This window comes from Podarcis melisellensis, assembly GCF_964234715.1.
Source record: "Podarcis melisellensis genome assembly, chromosome: 3".
Classification (NCBI taxonomy): Eukaryota; Metazoa; Chordata; class Lepidosauria; order Squamata; family Lacertidae; genus Podarcis; species Podarcis melisellensis.
In genome coordinates, this window is record NC_138530.1 from 56,752,828 (window position 1) to 56,777,326 (window position 24,499).

The window sequence follows — 24,499 nt, forward strand, 5'->3', positions numbered from 1 at the left end:
TAACTCTGTGAGGTTTACTTATTGGTAGATGCTCTGGACTGTTGCATTGCTATGATACTGCAGTTTGTGAAACGTATGAGGCTCTGTGAAATGCTATGAGTGTAGCGTGATCCTACTGCTGCCAGTAAGGTAAGGTAAAAAGGTCTTTCCTTGGCTTTGCTATGCCACTAAGCCAAAGAAGGAATCTCTACCCTCCACACGTCACCTCCCATCAGGCAGCAGAGCCAATGATCAAGGATAATGGAAGATACCAACCAAAACATCTGGAGGACCGCTTCTCAAAATCATATAGTCTTTAATTGCAGGAAAACAGAGGGCAACACCAAACCTGCTGCCTCAACGCCTTCCACATGTGCTGAGTCAGAAATATTTTGGGCAGCAGGTTGCAGGACAGCCTCAAAGATGCACTCTCCCAAGCCCACATTCCCAGCATGTTTGCACTCCTGTTTCGGTGACCTGTGCTGACTTGGTCATATTCACGAAATGGAAGGTGGCAGGAACCCCCAGGGTCATAGTTGCAGGCACCAACCAACCTGTTGGCAGACCAACTCTGCCTTACGAAGACGTCTGCAAACATGACATGGCAACATCAACCCTGCCCTGTGGGAATGACTGCAGTGCCTGAAGGCAGACAGGCAGCTCCAGTAGGCTAGTTTGTACACACTCAGCCCGCTCTCTATCCTGCATTCAGACGTGCAAGAAGCCTTGTCAGAGATAAAGGGCACATTCCAAGCACGCAAGAAGGCGCTAAGCGGGGCCAGGCGAGGGGTCAAGCGGCAGGGTGAGGCTGTGGCTGGGAAAGACTTCCGAGAAGGCACCTCGGCCTAGCGATCTCCGTCCCTGACATGAAGAGTTCGGGGACCACCAGCACCCCTTCCCAAAGAGAGCGAGAAGTGACAAGCCAGCCGGATCCTTGTACCAAACAATGTGACGGGTGGAGGCGGGGAAAGAAAGTAAAAAAGAAAAAGCGGGCAGAAGAGCCCGCCCAGCAGTGACGCCGCAAGTTCTGATTGGAGGAGAGAATATAAATGAACGAAGGGGGAAAGAATCCGACGGCACTCAGAGTCCCGAGAAAAAAAAGAAACTCCCGGTGGGCGGGGCGTGGGGACGTTAGGACGCCGTAGGGCGGGACAAGAGCTGGCGCCTGCGCGCTAGCGACAGCGCCTCCGCGCGTAGTGGGCGGGAGGCGGCGCTGAGATGAGTCGGGCCCTAGCGCCACCGCTGCCGCCGTCGCCGCCGTTACGGAGCTGAGCGCGCCGAAGAGGTGAGTGAACGTCCGCTTCCCCCTCCGCCAGCCTCGCTTTCCCCGTCCGTTGAGCCCGGAGCGCCCCTCCCTCGCCGCCCGCCTCCTTCGGCGTCTTCTCTGGGCGGCTTCTGCGCCCCCCAATAGCATCCGGAGTGGGATGTCGCCCCCCGTGCGGCGTTGGCGGGAGGGCTTTGAATGGTCTTTGCTGGGCAGCCTCTCCTCGTCCAGGAGGCCCGAGAAGAGGCTGGAGGGGAGGCGCCCGCGTCCCCAGCTCCCGGTTTCCTGCGGCTCCATCCCCTATTTCGTCTCCTCCTCCTGCTGGATACTTTCTTGGCATTCCCTTCCCTTCTCCCCCCCCCCCCAGCACCTGTCCGTGCGAGGCATCCCGCGGGTGACTGGAGAGCCCTTTGCCCAGTTACGTGTTCTCTTAGGATTTCAGGTGATGCGGGAGACGTCACTGTCGGGCTACTCGTCCTGCCATTCCTTGGACTGCTTTCCGGAGTAAACAACACCTGCTTTTGGAGTAAGTCAGTCTCTCTTTTGGTATGGTTGGGGGCGGAGTGGCGACATCATCGTGAGTATTGGAGGAGTGGGGGGAACTTCTTTCTTCCCTGTGCCATAGGAGTGTGATTCCCAGTCCCAGCAACTGGTGCTCAGAGACATACTGCCTTTGAAAGTGGAAATAAAACCCCTGGCCATTGTAGCGAGTAGCCATGGAAAGCTTTATTAACCATGGATTTGTCTAATCCTCTTTTAAAGTTATCCAGGTTGGTGATGCTACCTCTTGTGTGAGTGAACTCCATAGTTAAACTACGTGCTGTGTGTGAAGAAGCCCTTTCTTTTACCTGTCCGGAATCTTTCTGTATTCAACTTCACTGGATGTTCCCAAGTTACGAGAGAGGAAGGAAAAATTTTCTCTGTCTGCTAGTTCTCCATACTATACTGTTATAGATTTGGGAGTGCTCCCCGCCCCACAAATCCTAGAAATTAATAAATGGTAGTATTTTGATGATTTGGGATATGAAAGGAGAAGTGCAAACTGCAGAGGAATTTCTGGGCTAGTCTATGCAAAACAGGGCCACTAAGGAAAATTAGAGTTCCAGTGATATCTGACCAATATTTTATCAGTGGCCCACTAATTAAAATAACTTGGCAGTGCAAGAGAACTGTCCTTCCCCCCCTGCCCTGAGATGTGAACAGAGACTGGGGTTTGGAAGGTTGGCAGGGTGACTGTGTGTTTGAGGTGACAGGAAAAAGGAGTCTGGGAAGGAGAAGGAGGAAGAGAGACTGGGATCCATCTTTGGGCAGGCTGGCTGAGGGAGATGCCTTGACTCCAGGGCTTCACTGCTGCAGGGACATGCCCTCTTGAAATGACCATGCTGTAAGATTTGGACTCCTCCCATGGAGACTGAAGCCACAACAGTTTCACCATGTCTCCGTTCTTCAAAGGACCACAGTGCCTGGAACCCCATGAGCATGAGCTCTTGCCACTGCTCAGCAGAGTGTGGGAGGCACCCAGCTTTTGTAACAATACATAATTTTATGCATCTTTATAACTTCTTCTTTAGATTTGTATAATGGCATTATGATATTGAGATTGATATGATATTCCTTTGCTAATGATCTTTAGCATGGAAGTTGCCTATTTTCACAGCTGCTGCATGACTGCATTGCAGACCTTCTGAAAGTTCAGGTGTGTAGTCTGGGTTACACCTTGAACCATCATTGCTACTGGAGGCGTAGGTGGTCCCAGAGGCTAGGAGTGCCTTTTCCTAGCTTTGACTGGTGCACCAGCCATAGCCATTCTTGGAGAGGGCTAATCTATACACTATTAACTTCCAGGTTGGGTTACTGCAATGTGCTCTGTGTTGTGCTTGTTGCTGCTTTAGGACCTGCGGCTAACTCAGTGGTTCAGTTACTGAATGGTGCTGCCTACCATTGAGCATGTTACACTGGGGCAGGTTCAAGGTGCTTATTGACATATAAGACCCTGAACAACTTGGGGCTTGAGGGAGCACCTTCTCTCATATCATCCTGTCCGTTAATTGAGTTCTCTGTATCAGGCCCTCCTAGTCATTCCATCACCTGCACACATGCATCCTGAAGCACCCAGGGGGAGATCTTTCCAGCTCTTGGAATTCCCTCTTTCCTTAAGTATGGCAGGTACCAACCTTGTGTTTTGGTATCTGTTTAAGACCTACCACTTTTATCAAGCATTTCCTTTATTTTAAACATCTAGTTTTCAGTGAAATATTTTTTATTTTTCCACTGTTATTGTTGCATTAATGCTTTGTGTAGTTTCTTAATTACGTTCAATATAAGCTGCCCTGAAATTTGATAATAAGGGTGGTATATAAATATTAGAAACAATGCTGGTGTTTATAGGAATAAATATTTCATTGTTTTCTTGTCCTGTAGATAATAAACCCTGGGAGTGGAGAATTCAGTATCAGGATTGTGCATTATTACTTTTGTTGTTGCAAGTGAGCTAATGTAAAATGATTACTCGGGGTCTGCTCCTGAAGGTTGCAAGAATGGGCATTTGGTCTTGATAAAATTATTGCATCTATGTTGAAATTTTGTGGGTAGTCAATCTTTTGCCCTCCAGATGTTGGGCTACAGCTGCATCACTCCTGACATTTGGTTATGGGGGCGGGGGTGTAGTCCAGCAATATCTGGTGGACACCTCTTTGATTATCCCTGGTTCAGCGGAAGGTCATCTTCCCAGTTACACAGGAATTGGAAAGGAGGAATATGAGCTTGATTCTTGCTGTGGTTTGTGTAAGTCCCCCTAAACCAGCGGTCACCTTGGTTTTTAGACACCTTGTTTTTTAGACCCAAGAGAGAACACCCACACTCCTCACTTTCCCAAGGGATCTGGGTATAACTTTTGCGGCTAAGGCAGGAGTGCTCAGCAGAACAGGGTAAAGCTTCACTTTTTATCTTTCCTTTCAACACTTGGGTCACTGCTCATTACTGAGAGGGTCAGCAGAGGCAGTGGGGAGGTTTGCCCTGCCTCGCCAACTACTACTAGACTAACATGTTTTTTAAAAGATGCAAAGAAGGGTATACATTTCTCAGTGAAGGCACTCAGACTCTAAAAACTGGAAACATTGTAATCAAAATGTTGTTATTTAGTCCATATTTTATTTTTGTTATTATATGTACAACTAATAATGGCAACAAAGTGTTCTGGTTCTAATAAGTGTACAGGAGCCTAATAATCTTCAAACAGGTCAGAACTGGAAGCATAGTGTAGCAAGCTGTAATACAACAACAAGCATTTTCTCTTGATTTCAGTGTTTTAATTTTCTCAAAATTGATATTGGTGGGACTTTGACTTTGGGTACACTGTGCCCATAATGCTCTGGTTTTCTAGAGCAGGGGTTGTCAACCTGGTCCCTACCGCCCACTAGTGGGCGTTTTAGGATTTGAGGTGGGTGGTAGGGGGTTCTACGGCACAAGCACTGGTGGGGGGTAAGGAAATTTTACCATCAAGAAAAATGCATTAGTGGGCAGTAGGTATAAAAAGGTTGACTTACCCCTGTTTTAGAGTAAAAGAATGAACAAAGTAACATGCATATCAGAGGGGATGAAGGCAGCAATGCTTTTGTCTATCCCTGTTATCTGTTTACAAATAACTTTTCAAAATTAACTGTGAAACTCTAGCAGATGGCAGAATTCTGAACTGTCATTTCAGAAGCAACACTCTCCTTATGTAGTATTGTTCAGTGCTGGATCTACAAGTTTTGTCATAGGGTGCAAAAGTCTTGTTTTTTGTCATAGGGTGCCACCCATTCTCCCTAAAGACAAATGCTTTAAAAAGGCCTCATATAGGTTGGTGGATTAAGTTAAGGAAAGGGAGCTTTGAAAATGAGTTGCCAGTTTCCTTTATAATGCACTGTCAGATTTAAAATTCAATTAAAAGCAAAATTAAATAATAATAATAATAATAATAATAATAATAATAATAATAATAATGTATAGTTTAGCAGCCAGGACCATCCAACACAGGAAATCAAGTTACATACACTTCTGTCTTCTTAGATGTATGAAGCTGTCAGTGTTCCCAATTAGCCCCCACACATCCACACATAGGTTACTAAGTGTAAAGCATAATGGGAGGCCAGTATATAGGGGAGTGCCTGCAAGGGGGCCACTCTCCTGGTTTGCTCTGCCCAGGGTTCATGGGCTTGCCCTGCTTGGTGCAGTGGGTACTAGGAAGCAGAAGGTGACTGGAAGGGAAAGGAGGCAGAGGCGCTTATCTGGATCCATCTCCTGTGGCGGGGTGTGTACCCTGAAAGCTGAGGATTGGGTGGGAGAAAAAAGGAGGCATTTGATTACAGCATATCTGCTGCCCTGGGCGTTTCCAGCAAGGAGGCATCGGTAGTGGTGAGGTGGAAGGAAGAGGAAAACAAGGAGGGCTGCCCATCTGTCTGCCTTGGGACCTGCTGCGTCTTGGAACAAGGGCTGCCAGGCAACAGTGAGGCAAGGCAGAAATGGCAGGGAAGGTTCTGGGCTCTACTGCTGCTGTTGCTGCCATGCTTGCATTGTCTGGCTGCTGTTTGCCTTCTGCTGCCAGCCCAACAGACCAGACCCAATGTTGGGATCTCCACCAGAGTGAAGTGAGAGGCTCCTCCCTGCCCTTTCGCTCCTTTCAGCATTGATGTGTGTGCGTGTTGAACCCAGTAATTTTGCAGCCACCCTAATGTGCCATCCAGGGGCACTTGCCCGCTTTGTCCCCACACCCGATCCGGCCCAAATATTGTTTTGGGAGAGTTTCATTTAGCAGCAGAGCACGCACACACACACAAAAAAATTATTTAAATAGATGGTTTGAATAAAAAACATAATGCTAAAGTATGATGTCATGACTGGAAATGCATTTTATAAGCTTCATAATTTCTCTTTGGAAGCTGAGCTTCTGTTAGTGCTATTGTTAAAAGTTACAAGTCTTGGAAAATGCTGTGAAGTTTTTAGTGTACAACTTGTGTGAGGAAACATGCTTCCAAGATTTCAGCAAGCTTTCTCATAGATGTTTAGGATGGGTAAAAATGATTCTCATACCTGATACACCTGTTTGCTAGTATGAGCTGATGACTAAACTAGTTTGAAATTACAAGTTTAGCAAGATGATGAAAACAATTAAGCAAGTAATGGCAAGTCATAAAGGAGATTTGGGGTTTTTGGATTCCAGAGTTTAAAAGCACATTACAGTTCGGTTTTTGCAGTAAAGCACCAGAGATAAGAGTGCTCTGAAAAGTCATAGGCAGGCAAAAAAGAAAGGAAGTAGATAATACTGAATGAAACGGTAGTAATGGTAAACAAGGAGAAAACCAGAGGAAGAGTATTTGAAATGAGAGAGCACTGTACACAAAGTAAATCCCATTAAAGAGCCACATACTAAACAAAGCAATGTCTTTTAGCATTAATTTAAGTGTGGTTGGTATCTTCAGTGAAATTTTGTTAAACTTTTTTTAAAACTTAAGATACTTAAAAACAGTTTATTTATTTTTTAAAAAGCAGTGTACAAAATGATCAAAACATATAAAAATCAAAAATATATACCATATCACAAAATAAAATTCTAAAAATTACATGGTGATCAGTAGAATGTACAGCTAATAGCTGTTTATCTGGTCAATGTAGTTTGGGCCTCTGTGTTATCGGCAGGGGAAGCTGCAAACTTGCTGCCGCACCCTGTACTACTTACTGCTAGTTATGTCAGCGTGTTTTGAGTTTCTATTAATATAAGTTCTGTAGCCAGAAATGTCACCTATAACTCGTTTCAACATGTAGCTCTGAATGGATTGCGTACTGAATCTCATAGCAACACTTGACACAGTGAAATGTGTTTTAAAGGGATAAAGCAGAGAGCTTTTACCAACTTCAGTGAGAGTCATTCCCTGAGTTTTAATCTCGTGTTACTTACAAACAAGCAGAAATCAAAAGAGTAACATTTCCACTAAGCACAAAATGCTGCAGAAATGATCCTGCATTTGTTTTTAAGTGTAATTCTATCCTAAATCCTTCTTCCATGGATAACCAGATTAGTTTACTTAGAACATAGCACAGAACATTTAATGTAACATTTATGGCTGCTTATTTAAGTCTCCCCAGAACAATGATCTTTTATGAATGAGCCATTAAGATACATTAGGTTTTCTAAGGGTGAACTCTTGGAATGCTGGGAGTAGATTCCAACTAACTCAATGGCACTAGCTGCTGAATAGGCTTGTATAGAATTGCAGGCACACAGCACTTCTGAAGTGATATAAAGAGAGAACATTTAATAATAATTAAGAAGTCACGATGTGGTTGGGCAACTACAGAGTTTCTTCTCCTTCCATCAGCCTCCCTCCTGTTGATAGCATTTCTGTAATACATAATAATAATAATTTATTTGTCCCCGCCCATCTGGCTGGGTTTCCCCAGCCACTCTGGGTGGCTTCCATAGAAACCAAAAATACACTAAAATATCATACATTAAAAACTTCCCTGAACAGGGCTGCCTTAAGATGTCTTCTGAATGTCAGGTAGTTATTTATCGCTTTGACATCTGATGGGAGGGCGTTCCACAGGGCGGGCGCCACTACCGAGAAGGCCCTCTACCTGGTTCCCTGTAGCTTTGCTTCTCGCAATGAGGGAACCACCAGAAGGCCCTCGGCGCTAGACCTCAGCATCTGGGCAGAACGATGGGGGTGGAGACGCTCCTTCAGGTATACTGGGCCAAGGCCGTTTAGGGCTTTAAAGGTCAGCACCAACACTTTGAATTGTGCTCGGAAACGTACTGGGAGCCAATGTAAGACTTTCAAGACCGGTGTTATGTGGTCTCGGCAGCCGCCTCCAGTCACCAGTCTAGCTGCCGCATTCTGGATTAGTTGTAGTTTCCGAGTCACTTTCAGAGGTAGCCCCACATAGAGCACATTGCAGTAGTCCAAGCGGGAGATAACTAGAGCATGCACCACTCTGCTGAGACAGTCCGCGGGCAGGTAGGGTCTCAGCCTGCGTACCAGGTGGAGTTGGTAGACAGCTGCCCTGGATACAGAATTGACCTGTGCCTCCATGGACAGCTGTGAGTCCAAAATGACTCCCAGGCTGCGCACCTGGTCCTTCAGGGGCACAGTTACCCTATTCAGGACCAGGAAGTCCTCCACACCAGCCCGCCCCCTGTCCCCCCAAATCAGTACTTCTGTCTTGTCAGGATTCAACTTCAATCCATTAGCCGCCATCCATCCTCCAACCGCCTCCAGGCACTCACACAGGACCTTCACCGCCTTCACTGGTTCTGATTTGAAAGAGAGGTAGAGCTGGGTATCATCTGCATATTGATGGACACCCAGTCCAAACCCCCTGATGATCTCTCCCAGCGGCTTCATATAGATGTTAAAAAGCATGGGGGAGAGGACGGAACCCTGAGGCACCCCACAAGTGAGAGCCCACGGGTCTGAACACTCATCCCCCACCACCACTTTCTGAACACGACCCAGGAGGAAGGAGCCAAACCACTGTATAACAGTGCCCCCAGCTCCCAGCCCCTCTAGACGGTCCAGAAGGATGTTATGGTCGATTGTATCAAAGGCCGCTGAGAGATCCAGCAGAACTAGGAAACAGCTCTCACCTTTGTCCCTAGCTCGCCGGAGATCATCAACCAGCACGACCAAGGCAGTTTTAGTCCCATGATGAGGTCTGAATCCTGATTGCAAGGGATCCAAATGGTCCGCATCCTCCAGGCGTGCCTGGAGTTGTTCAGCAACCACGTGCTCAATCACCTTGCCCAAGAATGGAAGATTTGAGACTGGGCGATAGTTGGCCATACTGGCCGGGTCTAAAGATGGTTTTTTAAGAAGCGGTTTAATGACCGCCTCTTTCAGCGGATCTGGGAATGTTCCCTCACAGAGGGAGGCATTCACCACCCCGCAGAGCCCATCGCCCAGCCCTTCCCAGCTTGCTTTTATTAGCCAGGATGGAGACAGGTGGTTGGTTTCACGCGTCCAAGCAGCCTGTCCACATCCTCGGGGGTAACGGATTAAAATTGATTCCATGCAACTTGACCAGACAGAGCTCTAGCACTCTCCCGCCCCAGCCCTGCTCCTACGGTGGTGTCTAGCTCCTTCCGAATATGAGTGATTTTATCTGCAAAAAACTTTGCAAAATTGTTGCAGGAGATCTTGGGGTCTTTACAAGGCCCCGGTGGCAAAGGTGGTTCCGTTAAATTGCGAACCGCCTGAAAGAGTCTCCTGCTACGATTTTCTGCAGATGCAATAGAGGCGGTGAAGAAAGTCTTCTTCGCCGTCGCTATCGCCACTTGGTAGGCTCGACGTTGAGCTCTAACCTGTGTCTGGTCAGATTCGGATTGAGTTTCCTGCCACCGACGCTCTAGCCGTCTCAGCGATTGTTTCATCGCCCTCAGCTCCAAAGAAAACCACGGGGCTGTCCAGGCTCCATGCAATCGGAGAGGGCGCTTCGGAGCCAGACAGTCGATAGCCCTGGTTAACTCCACATTCCAGCAGGCCACCAGGGAATCAGCTGAAAGGCCATCAACATGGGATAAAGCATCCCCTACCACTCTCTGGAAACCATTTGGATCCATTAAGTGGCGGGGGCGGACCATCTGAATTGGTCCCACCTCCCTGCAGAGGGGAAGGGTCGCGGAGAAGTCCATACGGGCAGCCCAGGATATTTAATGTATTCTGAGAGATGTATGAGAAGTATGGTTTTGTTTTTTCTTATTTGGCTTTAATGGAACATCTTCTGCCCATCATAGCCTATCTCATGTACTTCTATGCTTCTAAAAGCCCTTGGCCACTCTGTGGACTCAGCTATACAGCTGCAAATAAAACTTTTAAAGTGCAATATACGATGTGACACTATATGGCAATGGTGAACCTTAGGGAAAATTCAATGTATTTTTAAAATGCTTTTAAAAAAGCATTTTCAGAACATTTTTTATGTGTGTGTAGATTGCACCTGTGTCTCTCAGCCATACCGGGAAATGCCAGGGATTAAATTTAGGACATTCTGTAGGCAAGTCAGGTGCTTTAAGACTGGTAGGGAAAATCTTTCAGATTCTGAATTTGAATAATACAAAGCAATGAAACTGGGACTGGAGGGGAAGCCATGTGTCTGGTTGCTATATACCATAGAATTTAATTCTTCAGTTTATGTTATAGTTATTCACAATTAACAGTCTAATGTAAATTATGACAAATCTACAGACTATGTGCAACTTCTATCATTATTTAAAGTATAGTTCTTTGGAGATGAAACTGTTTGAACATGCTGGAACTATGTATTGAGTAATGCTTGTGCCATGATTATTTGACAACAGCCATGTTCACAATAGATTCAAAGGTCTTTGAGAGAGATGGCTTTGTGGCAAAATGTAACTGTTCTGTAGTACTAAGACTATTTCACATAATGTATGAAAAATTGAAATACAGCATGAGAACCTTTCCATTCTTACACATTTCCATGTTACACATTTGACAGGTTTTCTTTATATCCCAGCTGTTGCATACTCCAATTGCAGCATTTTTTTCCTCCCCAGCTTATGTTGACCATGAGTCTTGTCATGATAAGTGAGAATGTGAAGCTGGCCCGTGAGTACGCCTTGCTGGGAAATTATGACTCTGCAATGGTCTATTACCAGGGAGTACTTGACCAAATGAATAAATACCTCTCTTCTGTCAAAGACACATACCTCCAGCAGAAATGGCAACAGGTGGGTCATCCTTTTTCCATTGATTGGTTCTTACTTACACTTAATTCATAAGGTCCTTAGCTTAAAAAAATTGCTTGATAATAATTTGCTTACAACAGATCGATTAAATTTTATAAACATGCACATTTCTAAAACCTCTTCTTGGTGAATTCCTGACTTACACTTACTAAAGAAAAGCTGCTACAAATTGTTAGAGAAAATGGCACCTTTAATTTTTAAGTTACCTATTATTTTAATAATTAAAAAGCCTCAAAAATAAACTCAGCACTGATTAAAATCTGATGCCAGCGCTTAACTAAAGTTCAAGCCAAACCTTGTCCACTCAGAAGCAAGTCCTATATTGAATTCAATGGGGTTTTCTCCTAGGTATGTGGAGTTTGGATTTGCAGCCTTAGTTGATTAATCTAAAACTTACTGCTCTGATGAATTGTCTTAATTAATCACTATCATGTGAACATCTGAGCCCTTCCTGGAATGTATCACTTCAGACTACTGGTGAGGACTTGCATTTATGAATGCTCTCCCTTAATGTTTTTCAAAAAACACAACTTTATGTACAAAAAATGTGACCTTTCTGGCATATCGTGGCTCTTCCATGTGAATGATCATCTGAAATTTCCTGTCAGATAATTTGCTCCTGCCACACTGGGAGTTGTATTCTTTCTCAGTACTAAAGGTACGTTCCAAAGGCACATGATGCGGCAACCTTGCTGAGAACAATGCCTGGATGGGAGGCCATCTGGAAATGCCTCTGGAATACATATGCCTCTGGAATATAAATATGTAAAGTGGGATATAAATAGAATAATAGTTCATCATTATGCCTTGCTTATTTAGTACTGGAATATCTTGCAGTGGCCCAAGTAACCTTGAAAGGCCTGCAGTAAACACCAGTGCGAGGGCTTCTGTGGTGCATTACTGTGCCTGCTATGAAATTTAGATTACAGGAGTCTGTTCTGGAATAACTACCTTAAAGGGCACCTAGCATATGGGCGATCCTTAAGATTAGCTATCACAGAGAAGTAATACTGTACCTTTAATATGGAATGGAACATGCAAACAAACTTCTAAGTTACTTAGCATAAGTTTGCAAACAGTACAAAGTGGACTGGAATGAACTTTAAGCATAAAAAGTTTGCATGTAAGATCCATTGAAAGAAAAGTCAAGCATGTAGTGGTGCATTTGTTCCCCATTTTGGTGCAGGATTTGGGAATCTTTGGTGGACCAGGTCAACTTCCCATAAAGTAACATATTTATCTTGAAAACTTCCAAACGGCCCCTTCATCCAAAATAAAGATAAAAATAAAAGACTGATACAATATCAAAACAAACAATTGAAAAAAAATCAAAGCAAACAATTGAAGTTAAACATCTCTAGCACTTCTAATGGAGCCCTAGAAATTTCTTTAAGCTACATATGCTCAGCTAGGGACATGTTTCTACCTGTTAAAGCTATACTTTTCATGTTTTCAATCAGGTTAGGCAGGAGATAAGTGTAGAAGCGAAGCACGTGAAGGATATCATGAAAACACTAGAAAGCTTTAAATTAGACAGCACGCCTTTGAAAGCTGCGCAGCAAGAATTACCGGCTCATGATGGAGAAGTTTGGTCCCTGCCTGTACCTGCCGAACGTAGGTAAGAGACGCCGAGAGTGTAAAGTGGATCAGGGAAGCCCAAAACATTACATTTAAAATGTCTGTGAGGCCCACACACCGGTTCCAGTTCCTAAGTTGGGGAAAAAGCATGCTGCGCTGTCCCTGGTAAATATACCTTAGCACAGTGTTTCCCAACCGGTGTTCCGCGGCACACTAGTGTGCCGCGAGACGTTGCCTAGTGTGCCGTGGGAGGGAGGCGGGCGAGTCGGGCGGCGGGAGCGCAAGGCTTGCGGGCGGCAGCACGGAGCACGGGGCGCCCTTCGGAGGCCGCCCCGTGCTCCGCGCTGGTGTTGGCCAGCCTTGCGCATCCGGGGGATCTCCCCCCGAGAGCGCAAGGCTTGCGGGCGGAAGCCGGCAGCACGGAGCACGGGGCGCCCTTTGGAGGACGCCCCGTGCTCCGCGCTGGTGTCGGCCAGCCTTGCGCACCCGGGGGATCTCCCCCCGAGAGCGCAAGGCTTGCGGGCGGCAGCTGGCAGCGCGGAGCATGGGGCGCCCTTTGGAGGACGCCCCGTGCTCCGCGCTGGTGTCGGCAAGCCTTGCGCACCCGGGGGATCTCCCCCCGAGAGCGCAAGGCTTGCGGGCGGCAGCTGGCAGCACGGGGCGCCCTTCGGAGGATGCCCCGTGCTCCGCGCTGGTGTCGGCAAGCCTTGCGCACCCGAGGGATCTCCCCCCGAGAGCGCAAGGCTTGCGGGCGGAAGCCGGCAGCACAGGGCGCCCTTTGGAGGACGCCCCCGTGCGCCGCGCTGGTGTTGGCCAGCCTTGCGCACCCGGGGATCTCCCCCCAGGAGCGCAAGGCTTGCGGGCGGCAGCGCGGAGCACGGGGCGCCCTTCGGAGGACGCCCCGTGCTCCGCGCTCGTGTTGGCAAGCCTTGCGCACCCGGGGGCGCGTGGGGCGCCCTGAAACAGAGGGTTCCCCATGCTGCGGACTGTAGCCTGCCGCCCGACGCGCGGGGCGCCCTGAAGCAGAGCGCCCCTCGCGCCAGGCAGACATGGGCCAGCCCCACAAGCTCGGGGGACAGCGGGGAGGCGCAGCACCCACCCCGACCTGGTTTTTGGGGGGGGAAATAAAGGAAAAAATTTTTTCCTTTATTTCCCCCCCCAAAAAAAGTAGGTGCGTCCTATTTCATAATAAAGTAATTATAAAATACTTTCTTTGTGTTTATTTGATGCCTATTAAAGAGAGTTACTTTATATATAGTCAATATAGGCACACAGTTAATTTTTTAAACATTTTCTAATGGTGGTGTGCCTCGAGATTTTTTTCATGAAACAAGTGTGCCTTTGCCCAAAAAAGGTTGGGAAACACTGCCTTAGCAGTCCACATGAAGCCTCAGCACAGACCTTGCCCAGGGGGGTGGGATTTCTAAGATCTATTGCCCCATAATGTAAACTATTCAGGTCCAAACAAAATGCTTATGCACTTGCCCCTATGTTGAAAGCTGCTTTAGTTTAGCTTTATTACAGTTTTCTCTTTTACATTTTCTAACTAACCAGAAGTTCACCAGGAGCCAGGAAACGTCAGTCTGCTCATTGCAGTGATTGCAGGAGCCAAAATAACCGAGCGAGTGCAGCGCCTAAAGTCTCCAGCCGTCCCTCCTCCCGAAGCTCTAATGATAAAGGCAAAATAATCCGTGGCCGGGAAAAGAAGGATCCGCAGAATAAAATGAAAGAAGAAAAAGTAAGTGTCTAAAATGTGAAGCTAGCTTTTCAAGTTCTTAGAAGTGCCCCTCTCCCATTTGGATCTCTCTCATATACACTGTCAACATTCTCAAGAGGCAGGAGGTCTAAGGTTTTAGGGAAGAGTAGTTTGAAACATGTCAATTTTGAAGCCCCATTACATTCAGTAGTGCATATTTCCAGGTAAATGTGTATAGAATTGCAGCCTTAATGAAACTAAACGTGGCGTTTTTGTCAAATGGTACAAAGATGAATATTATTAGAATTTCCTTTCAGGGAGTCTGAAGGCTATAGTGTATTTCATAAGAGCATAAAAAGACCCTGCTGGATCAGGCCGAGGGCCCATCTAGTCCAGTATCCTGTTCTCATAGTGGCTGAATAGCTACCTGTGGGAAACCAGTAAGCAGGATTTGAGCACAAGAGCACTCCCCTCTCCTGTGGTTTCTGCAAATGGATGGAGTCATTCCATTCATGGAAGAACTTTTAATTAAGTGAAGAGGCTTCAGTTAATGGAAGGGGACCATTTTCACCAACACCCACCATGGCACTCCAGCACTGCTCAACGCTCCAGAATATATCTTTGGGGAAGGGATCAATGGGGTTGGTAAAAATGGTTCCCCCTCTTCCACTAGCAGAGACCTCCACTATGTCCTTCCATCTGAGAAATAGCCTTTGCTAATATTGGGTGGAGCCATGGGTGCTTTTACAAAACATTTCCATTGTAAAATGCTATATAAATATACCTAATGCCACAATTCAGTAACGGAATTATTTATTATAACAAGGTGCCAGATCAGTTCATGGCTCAGCTGACTTCTGAATTAGCTGGGGATGATTTTAATAGTTCCACCCAGTGCCATATTTCCATCTTGAATTTGCATTATTCTGGTGCGGCTGTAAGCTGTGTAGACTATGCCCACTTTTGCCTACAGGACCCTTGCTTCTATTATAATTAAGCGGGCATTAAGCCAGGTATAGTGATTCATTGTGTGGACAATTTAAAAATAACAAATGTAGGTTTGATATGCAAACTGTGTTTGTAATGCAGAATAAGCCCTCGTCTGACATTTCAGAATCTGAGCCAAAGAAATTTGATAGCACTGGATACGACAAAGACTTAGTAGAAGCTTTGGAAAGAGACATCATTTCCCAAAATCCCAATGTTCGATGGTAAGTGTAACCCATCTCTGTATTTTTTTTACTTGGGAAGTATGTGTGTAAGCTCAATCCTTTAAAGAGGGTAATGCCAATGCTTGGTTAAAAATTAAATTTAACCTGACAACAGATTGTAGGTCTTCCATTAATAATATTTTTCATTCAGTTTACGGCAAGATATTACATACAAGGAATTAAGTGTATCAGGCCTAGCTCAGGGCAACATATTGTCCACTGTGACCTGCCAACTTATTTGCATCGTTCAGCTGAATCTAGCACAAGGCTTCTATAGAGGGGATATCACTACATCATACCTACTGTGCAGCCAGGAACAGCAAAAGAATGGTACACAACTAGATGCTATACCACGCCATCAGTGGTCTGAAATAATAATAACCATACTCTTAACTAATGCTGCTATACAGACTTCCTTGCTTAGAAGCAATCCTGTTACCACATAGCCAGCTGAGTGGCCATTCACTCATTGGTTGGCATCCTGTATTTGCTGTGAACAGGATGTAGTTTTAGTGGCTGAAGCGTAGATGACTACTGTCCCAATGTGGGCTAGTCAACAGTTGTTAAGAGTTGCTAATTATCTGAATTAACATTTTCTCCTTTGTGTATACATAAGGCAAGAATGTTATAAAATGAGCTTAACATATACACTTGTACCAAGAATCCCTGGAAAAGATGATCAATTTGCCTCAACAGAATTTTTCTTAGAATATTACATGAGCCAGTTTTCAGTGAGGGTGGGAGAATGAGTTTGTGCATCTTAAAATTAGAGCTTGGAATGCAGATTTCCAAAGAATAGCAAGGAGAGACAAGAAGACCTTCTTAAACGAGCAATGCAAAGAAATAGAGGAAAGCAATAGAATGGGAAGAACCAGAGATCTGTTCAAGAAAATTGGAGATATGAAAGGAACATTTCGTACAAAGATTTCCATAATAAAGGACAAAAGTGGAAAGGACCTAACAGAAGCAGAAGACATCAAGAAGAGGTGGCAAGAATACACAGAGGAATTATACCAGAAAGAAATGGATGTCCCGTATACCCCAGGTAGTGTGGTTGCTGACCTTGAGCCAGACATCCTGGGGAGTGAAGTCAAATGGGCCTTAGAAAGCACTGCAAATAACAAGGCCAGTGGAAGTGACGGTATTCCAGCTGAACTATTTAAAATTTTAAAAGATGATGCTGTTAAGGTGCTACACTCAATATGCCAGCAAGTTTGGAAAACTCAGCAGTGGCCAGAAGATTGGAGAAGATCAGTCTACATCCCAATCCCAAAGAAGGGCAGTGCCAAAGAATGCTCCAACTACCGTACAATTGCACTCATTTCACACGCTGGCAAGGTTATGCTTAAAATTCTACAAGGAAGGCTCAAGCAGTATGTGGACCGAGAACTCCCAGAAGTGCAAGCTGGATTTAGAAGAGGCAGAGGAACCAGAGACCAAATTGCAAACATGCGCTGGATTATGGAGAAAGCTAGAGAGTTCCAGAAAGACATCTACTTCTGCTTCATTGACTATGCAAAAGCCTTTGACTGTGTCGACCACGGCAAACTATGGCAAGTTCTTAAAGAAATGGGAGTGCCAGATCACCTCATCTGTCTCCTGAGAAATCTCTATGTGGGACAAGAAGCTACAGTTAGAACTGGATATGGAACAACTGATTGGTTCAAAATTGGGAAAGGAGTACGACAAGGCTGTATTTTGTCTCCCTGCTTATTTAACTTATATGCAGAATTCATCATGCGAAAGGCTGGGCTGGATGAATCCCTAGCCGGAATTAAGATTGCCGGAAGAAATATCAACAACCTCAGATATGCAGATGACACAACCTTGATGGCAGAAAGTGAGGAGGAATTAAAGAACCTTTTAATGAGGGTGAAAGAGGAGAGCGCAAAATATGGTCTGAAGCTCAACATCAAAAAAACGAAGATCATGGCCACTGGTCCCATCACCTCCTGGCAAATAGAAGGGGAAGAAATGGAGGTAGTGAGAGATTTTACTTTCTTGGGCTCAATGATCACTGCAGATGGTGACAGCAGCCACGAAATTAAAAGACGCCTGCTTCTTGGGAGAAGGGCAATGACAGGCCTAGACAGCATCTTGAGAAGTAGAGACATCACCTTGCCAACAAAGGTTCGTATAGTTAAAGCTATGGTTTTCCCAGTAGTGATGTATGGAAGTGAGAGCTGGACCATAAAGAAGGCTGATCGCCGAAGAATTGATGCTTTTGAATTATGGTGCTGGAGGAGACTCTTGAGAGTCCCATGGACTGCAAGAAGATCAAACCTCTCCATACTGAAGGAAATCAACCCTGAGTGCTCACTGGAAGGACAGATTGTGAAGCTGAGGCTCCAGTACTTTGGCCACCTCATGAGAAGAGAAGACTCCCTGGAGAAGACCCTGATGTTGGGAAAGATGGAGGGCACAAGGAGAAGGGGGCGACAGAGGACGAGATGGTTGGATAGTGTTTTCGAGGCTACCAGCATGAGTTTGACCAAACTGCGGGAGGCAGTAGAGGACAGAGGTGCCTGGCGTTCTCTGGTCCATGGGGTCACGAAGAGTCGGACACGACTAAACGACTAAACAACAACAACAAAGTCTGTATTTGGGCCTGTTCAATGCCTGAAAAGGGGGGGGGGAGAACACTCTTCTGACTTAGAGAAGCAAATTGCCTGCTTTCCTTGGTCTTTACTTGCCATATACAACCAATGTATTGGTTTCTGTTTCTATTATGAACCTGTACTTTAAAAGCAAATTCCTTCATACTGAAACACTTCATTCTAACTAAATCCTGAGGAATGTGCCCTGCTGAGTAAACATGAATAATATTAGGCTACTTGTGCCCAAAGACAGGGCTGGCACATACTGTACAAAATAATGTTTCTCCATAACTTAGAATGTAACGGTTGTGGTTGTGATTGTTTGTTTGTTTGTTACTTAATTTATATTTTGAAACTCTCTAGAGGAGGAGGTGGTTTGAGGGGCTGCAGGGGGAGGAGGAATTGCTGGAAACAGCCAGCCTGCTCAGTCAGCTAATATATTTTTTCTGTCAGCAGTGGGACACCCACTAAATACCTTTCTGTGGTTTTGACTTCTTGAATATTTATAATTTATATAACAAATGCACGTATTTATAAAGCTTCACCTCTAATCACTTTTACCCTTGGTTTATATATAAAATCATATTTTAACTTGGTGTGTTAGAAAGTCAAAATTTAACTGAATGTGGTGCCTGCATTCAGAGAGCATTTTAAGCCAGGTTACTTAAAGGGATGATAAATATTACTGAAATGCTTAAATGAAAAAAACCACCTGAACTTTTTATATTAAAAACAACTTTATGATAGACTTCCACGTGAAAGAACATTTTGTACAAACAACAAGTTTGTTGATGTATTGATAGTTTTCTCCTGGAACAGAATTACAGAGCATGCAAATTTACTTGGAACAGAATGCTGACACCTGGGAGCAGATAGAATTCAAATGAGAAACTATTTATTTGATATTCTTCCGTAGATAGTCATATAAGGTTTCAGCTGCAGGTAGGAATGCATGTTTTAGAAGCTAACCCAAGGTCACCGTCCGACTGTGATAGGGACTCTTGAATGGAACAGTAATTAGTTGCTTCTAGTGTGTCATAATCTGTTAATTTCTTTTCTTAAACAGGGATGATATAGCTGATTTAGTGGAAGCTAAAAAGTTGCTCAAGGAAGCGGTGGTTTTACCCATGTGGATGCCAGAATTCTTTAAGGGGATTAGAAGGCCCTGGAAGGTAAAATCATGCAATTTAGTTTTGAATTAATAATTTTTTCATATGTCCTGATTGGGCACAATTTTAATAAGAGAAAATGATGCGTTAGTATTAACCTAAAATCTGAATGCAGTTATTGTATGGCTAGAATTTCTCACATTTTAGCAATAGAGCAAAATATAATATATCACAATTCCTCTGAATGCCATGTGTAGTGATCTAGATATGTACGTAAACAAGTTAAGTAAGAATGCCTGCTGTTCTGATCCTCAAAGCTAGGATACCATCTTCTTAGACATGATATTAAAGCACATTTGGAGAAAAGGAAGTTCTAAAGCAATTTCCCGTGGAAAATGTGTTCTAGATATCTCAAATGAGAAATTTTCTGAACATTTTTTTGGACTTCCTTTCTTTTACATAGGGTGTTTTGATGGTTGGTCCTCCTGGCACTGGAAAAACGCTGCTTGCAAAAGCTGTAGCTACTGAATGCAAGACAACCTTTTTCAACATATCATCATCAACACTTACTTCAAAATACAGAGGAGAATCTGAAAAACTTGTTCGACTTCTATTTGAAATGGTGATTTTAGAGTTCACTGTTGGTTCTTTGATATATATTTTGGATGAATAATAGTTTCTAGAATATACAGGTGTTTCAAAAATCTGGCTACTCGTCTGAAATTTATATTTAAGCTTTTTCATATTTATATTTAAGCTTTTTTCAGACTTCTAGTTGTACAGCTAAAGGGTATGCATGTTTGTATGTAATGGTTGTTGTGTTACATTGGTCGGGTGAGCAGGCCTGACCAGCGTTGGGCTATCGTGGACCAGACTCCTTGTACCGTCATAATTTTGTCTTAACACAGTACCAGTCCTATCTGACTGCAATGGGCTATTCTCCTTTACCAGACAAGCATGATGCAGTTGCATCACAAAATGTAGAGGGAGGGGTGTGTGTGTGTGTGTGTGTGTGTGTGTGTGTGTGGCCAGCCTCATTCCCACACCACCCCTCTTACAGGTCTTACAGGTTGCTTTGCCACTTAGCAGTGAATAGCATAGTAGCACCTCCCTTGGTTTCATACCATTCAAGTTAATGTATAACCTCTATTACTTTTTTAATGAATGAATTCAGGTAGGTAGCCGTGTTGGTCTGACACAGTAAAAAAAAAATTAAAAGTATCTGAAGTAGTGTGCATGCACACAAAAGCTTATACCCAGAACAAACTTAGTTGGTCTCTAAGGTGCTACTGGACGATTTTTAAAATTTATTATGAAGCACTCCAAAGCCCACTTGCATGCTGCCCAGAATATTATTTGAACGTTTGTTGGGTCTCTGGATGTTGGATTAATGCATAACATTTGGCCATGCTGGCTAGGAATGATGGCAGTTGAAGTCCAGTGTCTGGGAACCCAAGATTGTTGCTTCAGGGGTAGACTTTGGTAATATGGTGTCCTGAGCAAAGGCAAAATATGGCATTGGTCCCCCCCCCCCAAAAATTTTTGAGTAGGTACCCATAGAAATATAGCGATGATGATGATGATGATGCACCCCCTCAGCTCAGCACCCTGTGCAGGGGAACTACCCAAATCACCCTAAATCTGGTGCTGGTTGCTGACTTGAGAGGGAAAAACTGTAATTGTATGGACTTTCAAGGTTATATGCCATGTTTTTGTGAAATAAGTTGTCAAATATAGCCCAACGGTACTTCTGGTGATTTAAGTTCAATTAATGTTCCTTCATCTTGTCTCTCCAGGCTCGATTCTATGCACCAACAACAATATTTATAGATGAAATCGATTCTATCTGTAGTCGCAGAGGAACTTCTGAGGAGCATGAAGCCAGCCGAAGGGTGAAGGCAGAATTACTCGTTCAGATGGATGGTAAATAAGCTCAGTTCACATTGTGTTAAAGAGTAGCGGAGCTCAAAGGAGGAACTTTGATGTGACATTATAGTAACAACACTGTGCTAATATTTCTGCTTTGGATCAGAAATTATGTATGAGTGTTTAAAGTAGTAGCTTTGTGCTATACATGGATCATGTGGATGTAGCCACTGTCTGAATTACCGTGGTGGTGGAATCATTGAACAGTCTTAATTTTGCAGACCAGTGGATAGACTTCTGAAAAGTGTTTTCCCTCTTTACAAAGTGTCTTAGTCGTTCTGCTCCTGTTTTCGTTTTTTAGTAATTAAATGCAGCAGCAGGGGGAGCTGCTTCAATAGCCAAGAGACACTTTATTCAAATTGTTCAGTGCAAATCTGTTGCCATTTTATGCAGGTGATTAAAATTCACATTGGCTTTAACTTTGGATAGCTTCCAGAATTTTGTGACCTCCCCTAATAACTTCCTCTTTCCTTCTGATTTAGGTGTTGGAGGGGCTTCTGAAAATGATGACCCTACCAAAATGGTTATGGTACTAGCAGCTACTAATTTCCCATGGGATATTGACGAGGCCTTACGACGGCGGCTGGAGAAGAGAATTTATATTCCTTTACCATCGGGTAGAACAACTTCCATTTTGGCGGAAACCAACCTTTTTATTTATCCTGAATTTTGAATTCTGAACCTGAATTTGGTATAGGACTGTATTGGGAAAGAGGGGTGGTGCTTCTAAGTGGCCTCCGGGGAAAATACTCCCCCAAAAAGTAGAATCCCAGGTTTGTGCTGCCTTCTAAGGAAGGGACAGAAATCCAATAGAGGCTCTGCAGCTCCCAGTCTTCCTGCCCAGTGTTCCCTTCTCCCCTGGGAAGTCCCCTGAACCTCCAGAGCTGCGATTAGGGTGGCAGTTTGGGTTGCAGTGAAAATCACTTCCCTTCCTTGGTAGATTGTTGATTGTAAACTTTGGCACACAAGATTCTCGGGTGGCAAAAAAGCAGAACTAAGTGCATGTTTAGGAACCCATTTTTGAAAGCCTCAGCATTTTGTGAAAGTTAGTAATTATACTATGTGGTTCAAACTATTTATATTGCTGCTTTTAAAAAAATGTTCTGTCTTAGCCAAAGGTAGAGAAGAACTTCTAAGAATAAGCCTGCGAGAGTTGGAACTTGCTGATGATGTTGACCTTGCCAATATAGCACAAAATATGGACGGTTATTCCGGGGCTGACATTACTAATGTGTGCAGGTACGTTAAAACTGTAACACTTCTAAAATAATGAAGGCCTGTTTTAAGCATACCTACTCAGAAATTTGAATGAATAATAATTTAATTGGGGCTTCTATTGGAATCCAAAATTTGTTTATGAAACTACATTAATGTTGCCGTTTGTCCCCTGGCTTACTGCTGCTTTGATAAAAAAATATTATACTGAAACTATTTCCCAGCCAGGCAGTCTTTATTCTTCTCCCTCTTCATTCTCCTCTAGTTCAAGGAAAGCAGATAGATTCAACATATTTGTCTGCTTTCCTTGAACCTAGGGAATGGCAGGTTTGTATACCTTTTCCCCCTAGTCCCCATTCTCTGCCACGATGGGTTTTTTCCTTCTTGGTGCACACTTCTCTCATGTATTGTTCCTCTCCACTCTACATTTTGTTTTATCCTTTTTCTCTGGCCATATTCACTTTTTCCTCATCCACATCAGTTACCTTCTCTTATTTCTTCCACTCCCCTCTACTCCCTCTCCATTATTTTTTCCTGCCTCACTCAGTAAACCTTTCTCTAACCCCATACCTGTCTCAACTGCACTACTTGTGCCGTTTCTCAGTGGGCGAATCCGTTCAGCCCTTGCAAAATAAAGAGGGTAATGCCCATATCAGCCCCTCCAAAATGACACCACACTCCTTGCCATCTGTCATCTATTAGCCTAGCCAGTGTCACTGTTTGAAATACCAAAATTCCTGTCTTCCCATTGAAGGCAGTTTTGATATTTGACAGAGCTGTAGCTGTAAAACATCTGCTCTGAATGCATAAATTCCTAGGTTGGAAATATCCCTTACCTGAAATCCTAGTGAGCCAGTGGCAGTCAGTGTGTAGACAATACTGAACTGGATGGACCAATGCTCTGACTCTGTATAAGGCAACTTCCTGGATTCTTGTGATATTTTGCTGAAGGGAGATACCAAAAATGTGTAGCGGTTTCTGTGAGTATACAGTGGTACCTCGAGTTAAGTACTTAATTCGTTCCGGAGGACTGTTCTTAACCTGAAACTGTTCTTAACCTGAAGCACCACTATAGCTAATGGGGCCTCCTGCCGCTGCTGCTGCACGATTTCTGTTCTCATCCGGAAGCAAAGTTCTTAACCCGAGGTACTATTTCTGGGTTAGCGGAGTCTGTAACCTGAAGCGTATGTAACCTGATATACCACTGTACAAAGGATAAGACATGCATGATCAGAGAGAGAGAGAAAAGAATGATAAAAAGGTGTCTGTGTAAGCTGGGGTTTCAAGCTGGGTCTCAGATTCCAAATTACTGCAATAGTTTTATGTGATCTACTGAACTGTTATTAATCCACTGTTGTAGAAGTGGGAGCCTGCATGCCTCCAGATGTTGCTGGACTGACTCCAACATCTGGAGAGCCACAGGTTCCCTAGCCATGCAGTACTGAATACAGTACGAAATCCTCAGATGTGTTTCCGTTTGTGTGCTGAAGGTCAAACTTTCCAAGCAGTCTCTGTTTGATATTTTAAGCATGTCAGTGTTCATCTACAGCTACTATTAGCTATTTACTTAGGACCAGTGGCATTGTGTATTCTCATTAAGTCCAATCTTGGATACCAACAGGGATGCTTCACTAATGGCTATGAGAAGGCGTATTGAAGGCTTGACACCAGAAGAAATCCGAAATCTTTCCAGAGATGAAATGCACATGCCAACCACAATGGAAGATTTTGAAATGGCTTTAAAGAAAGTTTCAAAGTCAGTCTCTGCTGCGGACATTGAAAAATATGAGAAATGGATATTCGAATTTGGATCATGCTAAGCCTTCCTACCTTGAGATATCTGCCTTAAGTCTTCAAACAATTCCAGAAGTAATTAAAAAGTAGTGCAACAGGGCACTGAGTACTATTTTTTAACTTTTGTAATTACAGTTAACAGCAATATCCTTAATAAAGTTAGTTTTTTAAACTGCAGCTCATTTTTTACCTCTTGCACCAGTTGTCCCTCCTGTTCTCTGCACAAGGTATTTGCATGTAAACTAGCCTTCAATCTATGCACCCAACTAATGCAATAGTATTAGTTGGGAAGTGGTATAGGTACCTATTTACAGTGGTACCCCGCAAGACGAACGCCTCGCGAGACGAAAAACTCGCAAAACGAAAGGTTTTTTCGTTTTCGAGT

At 44.2% G+C, this 24,499-nt stretch overlaps 1 protein-coding gene across 1 annotated transcript; it reads left to right on the top strand.

The window, feature by feature from the left end:
• Positions 1-1,112: 1,112 nt before the first annotated feature.
• On the top strand, positions 1,113-24,291 carry KATNA1 (katanin catalytic subunit A1). The gene is made up of 12 exons (XM_081905186.1): positions 1,113-1,264; positions 1,678-1,769; positions 10,797-10,970; positions 12,449-12,606; positions 14,121-14,304; positions 15,352-15,473; positions 19,137-19,242; positions 19,643-19,801; positions 20,976-21,102; positions 21,588-21,722; positions 22,218-22,344; positions 23,942-24,291. The coding sequence occupies exons 3-12, from the start codon at positions 10,800-10,802 to the stop codon at positions 24,138-24,140; spliced, it is 1,488 nt and encodes a 495-aa protein (XP_081761312.1). The 5' UTR covers positions 1,113-1,264; positions 1,678-1,769; positions 10,797-10,799; the 3' UTR covers positions 24,141-24,291.
• Positions 24,292-24,499: the final 208 nt, after the last annotated feature.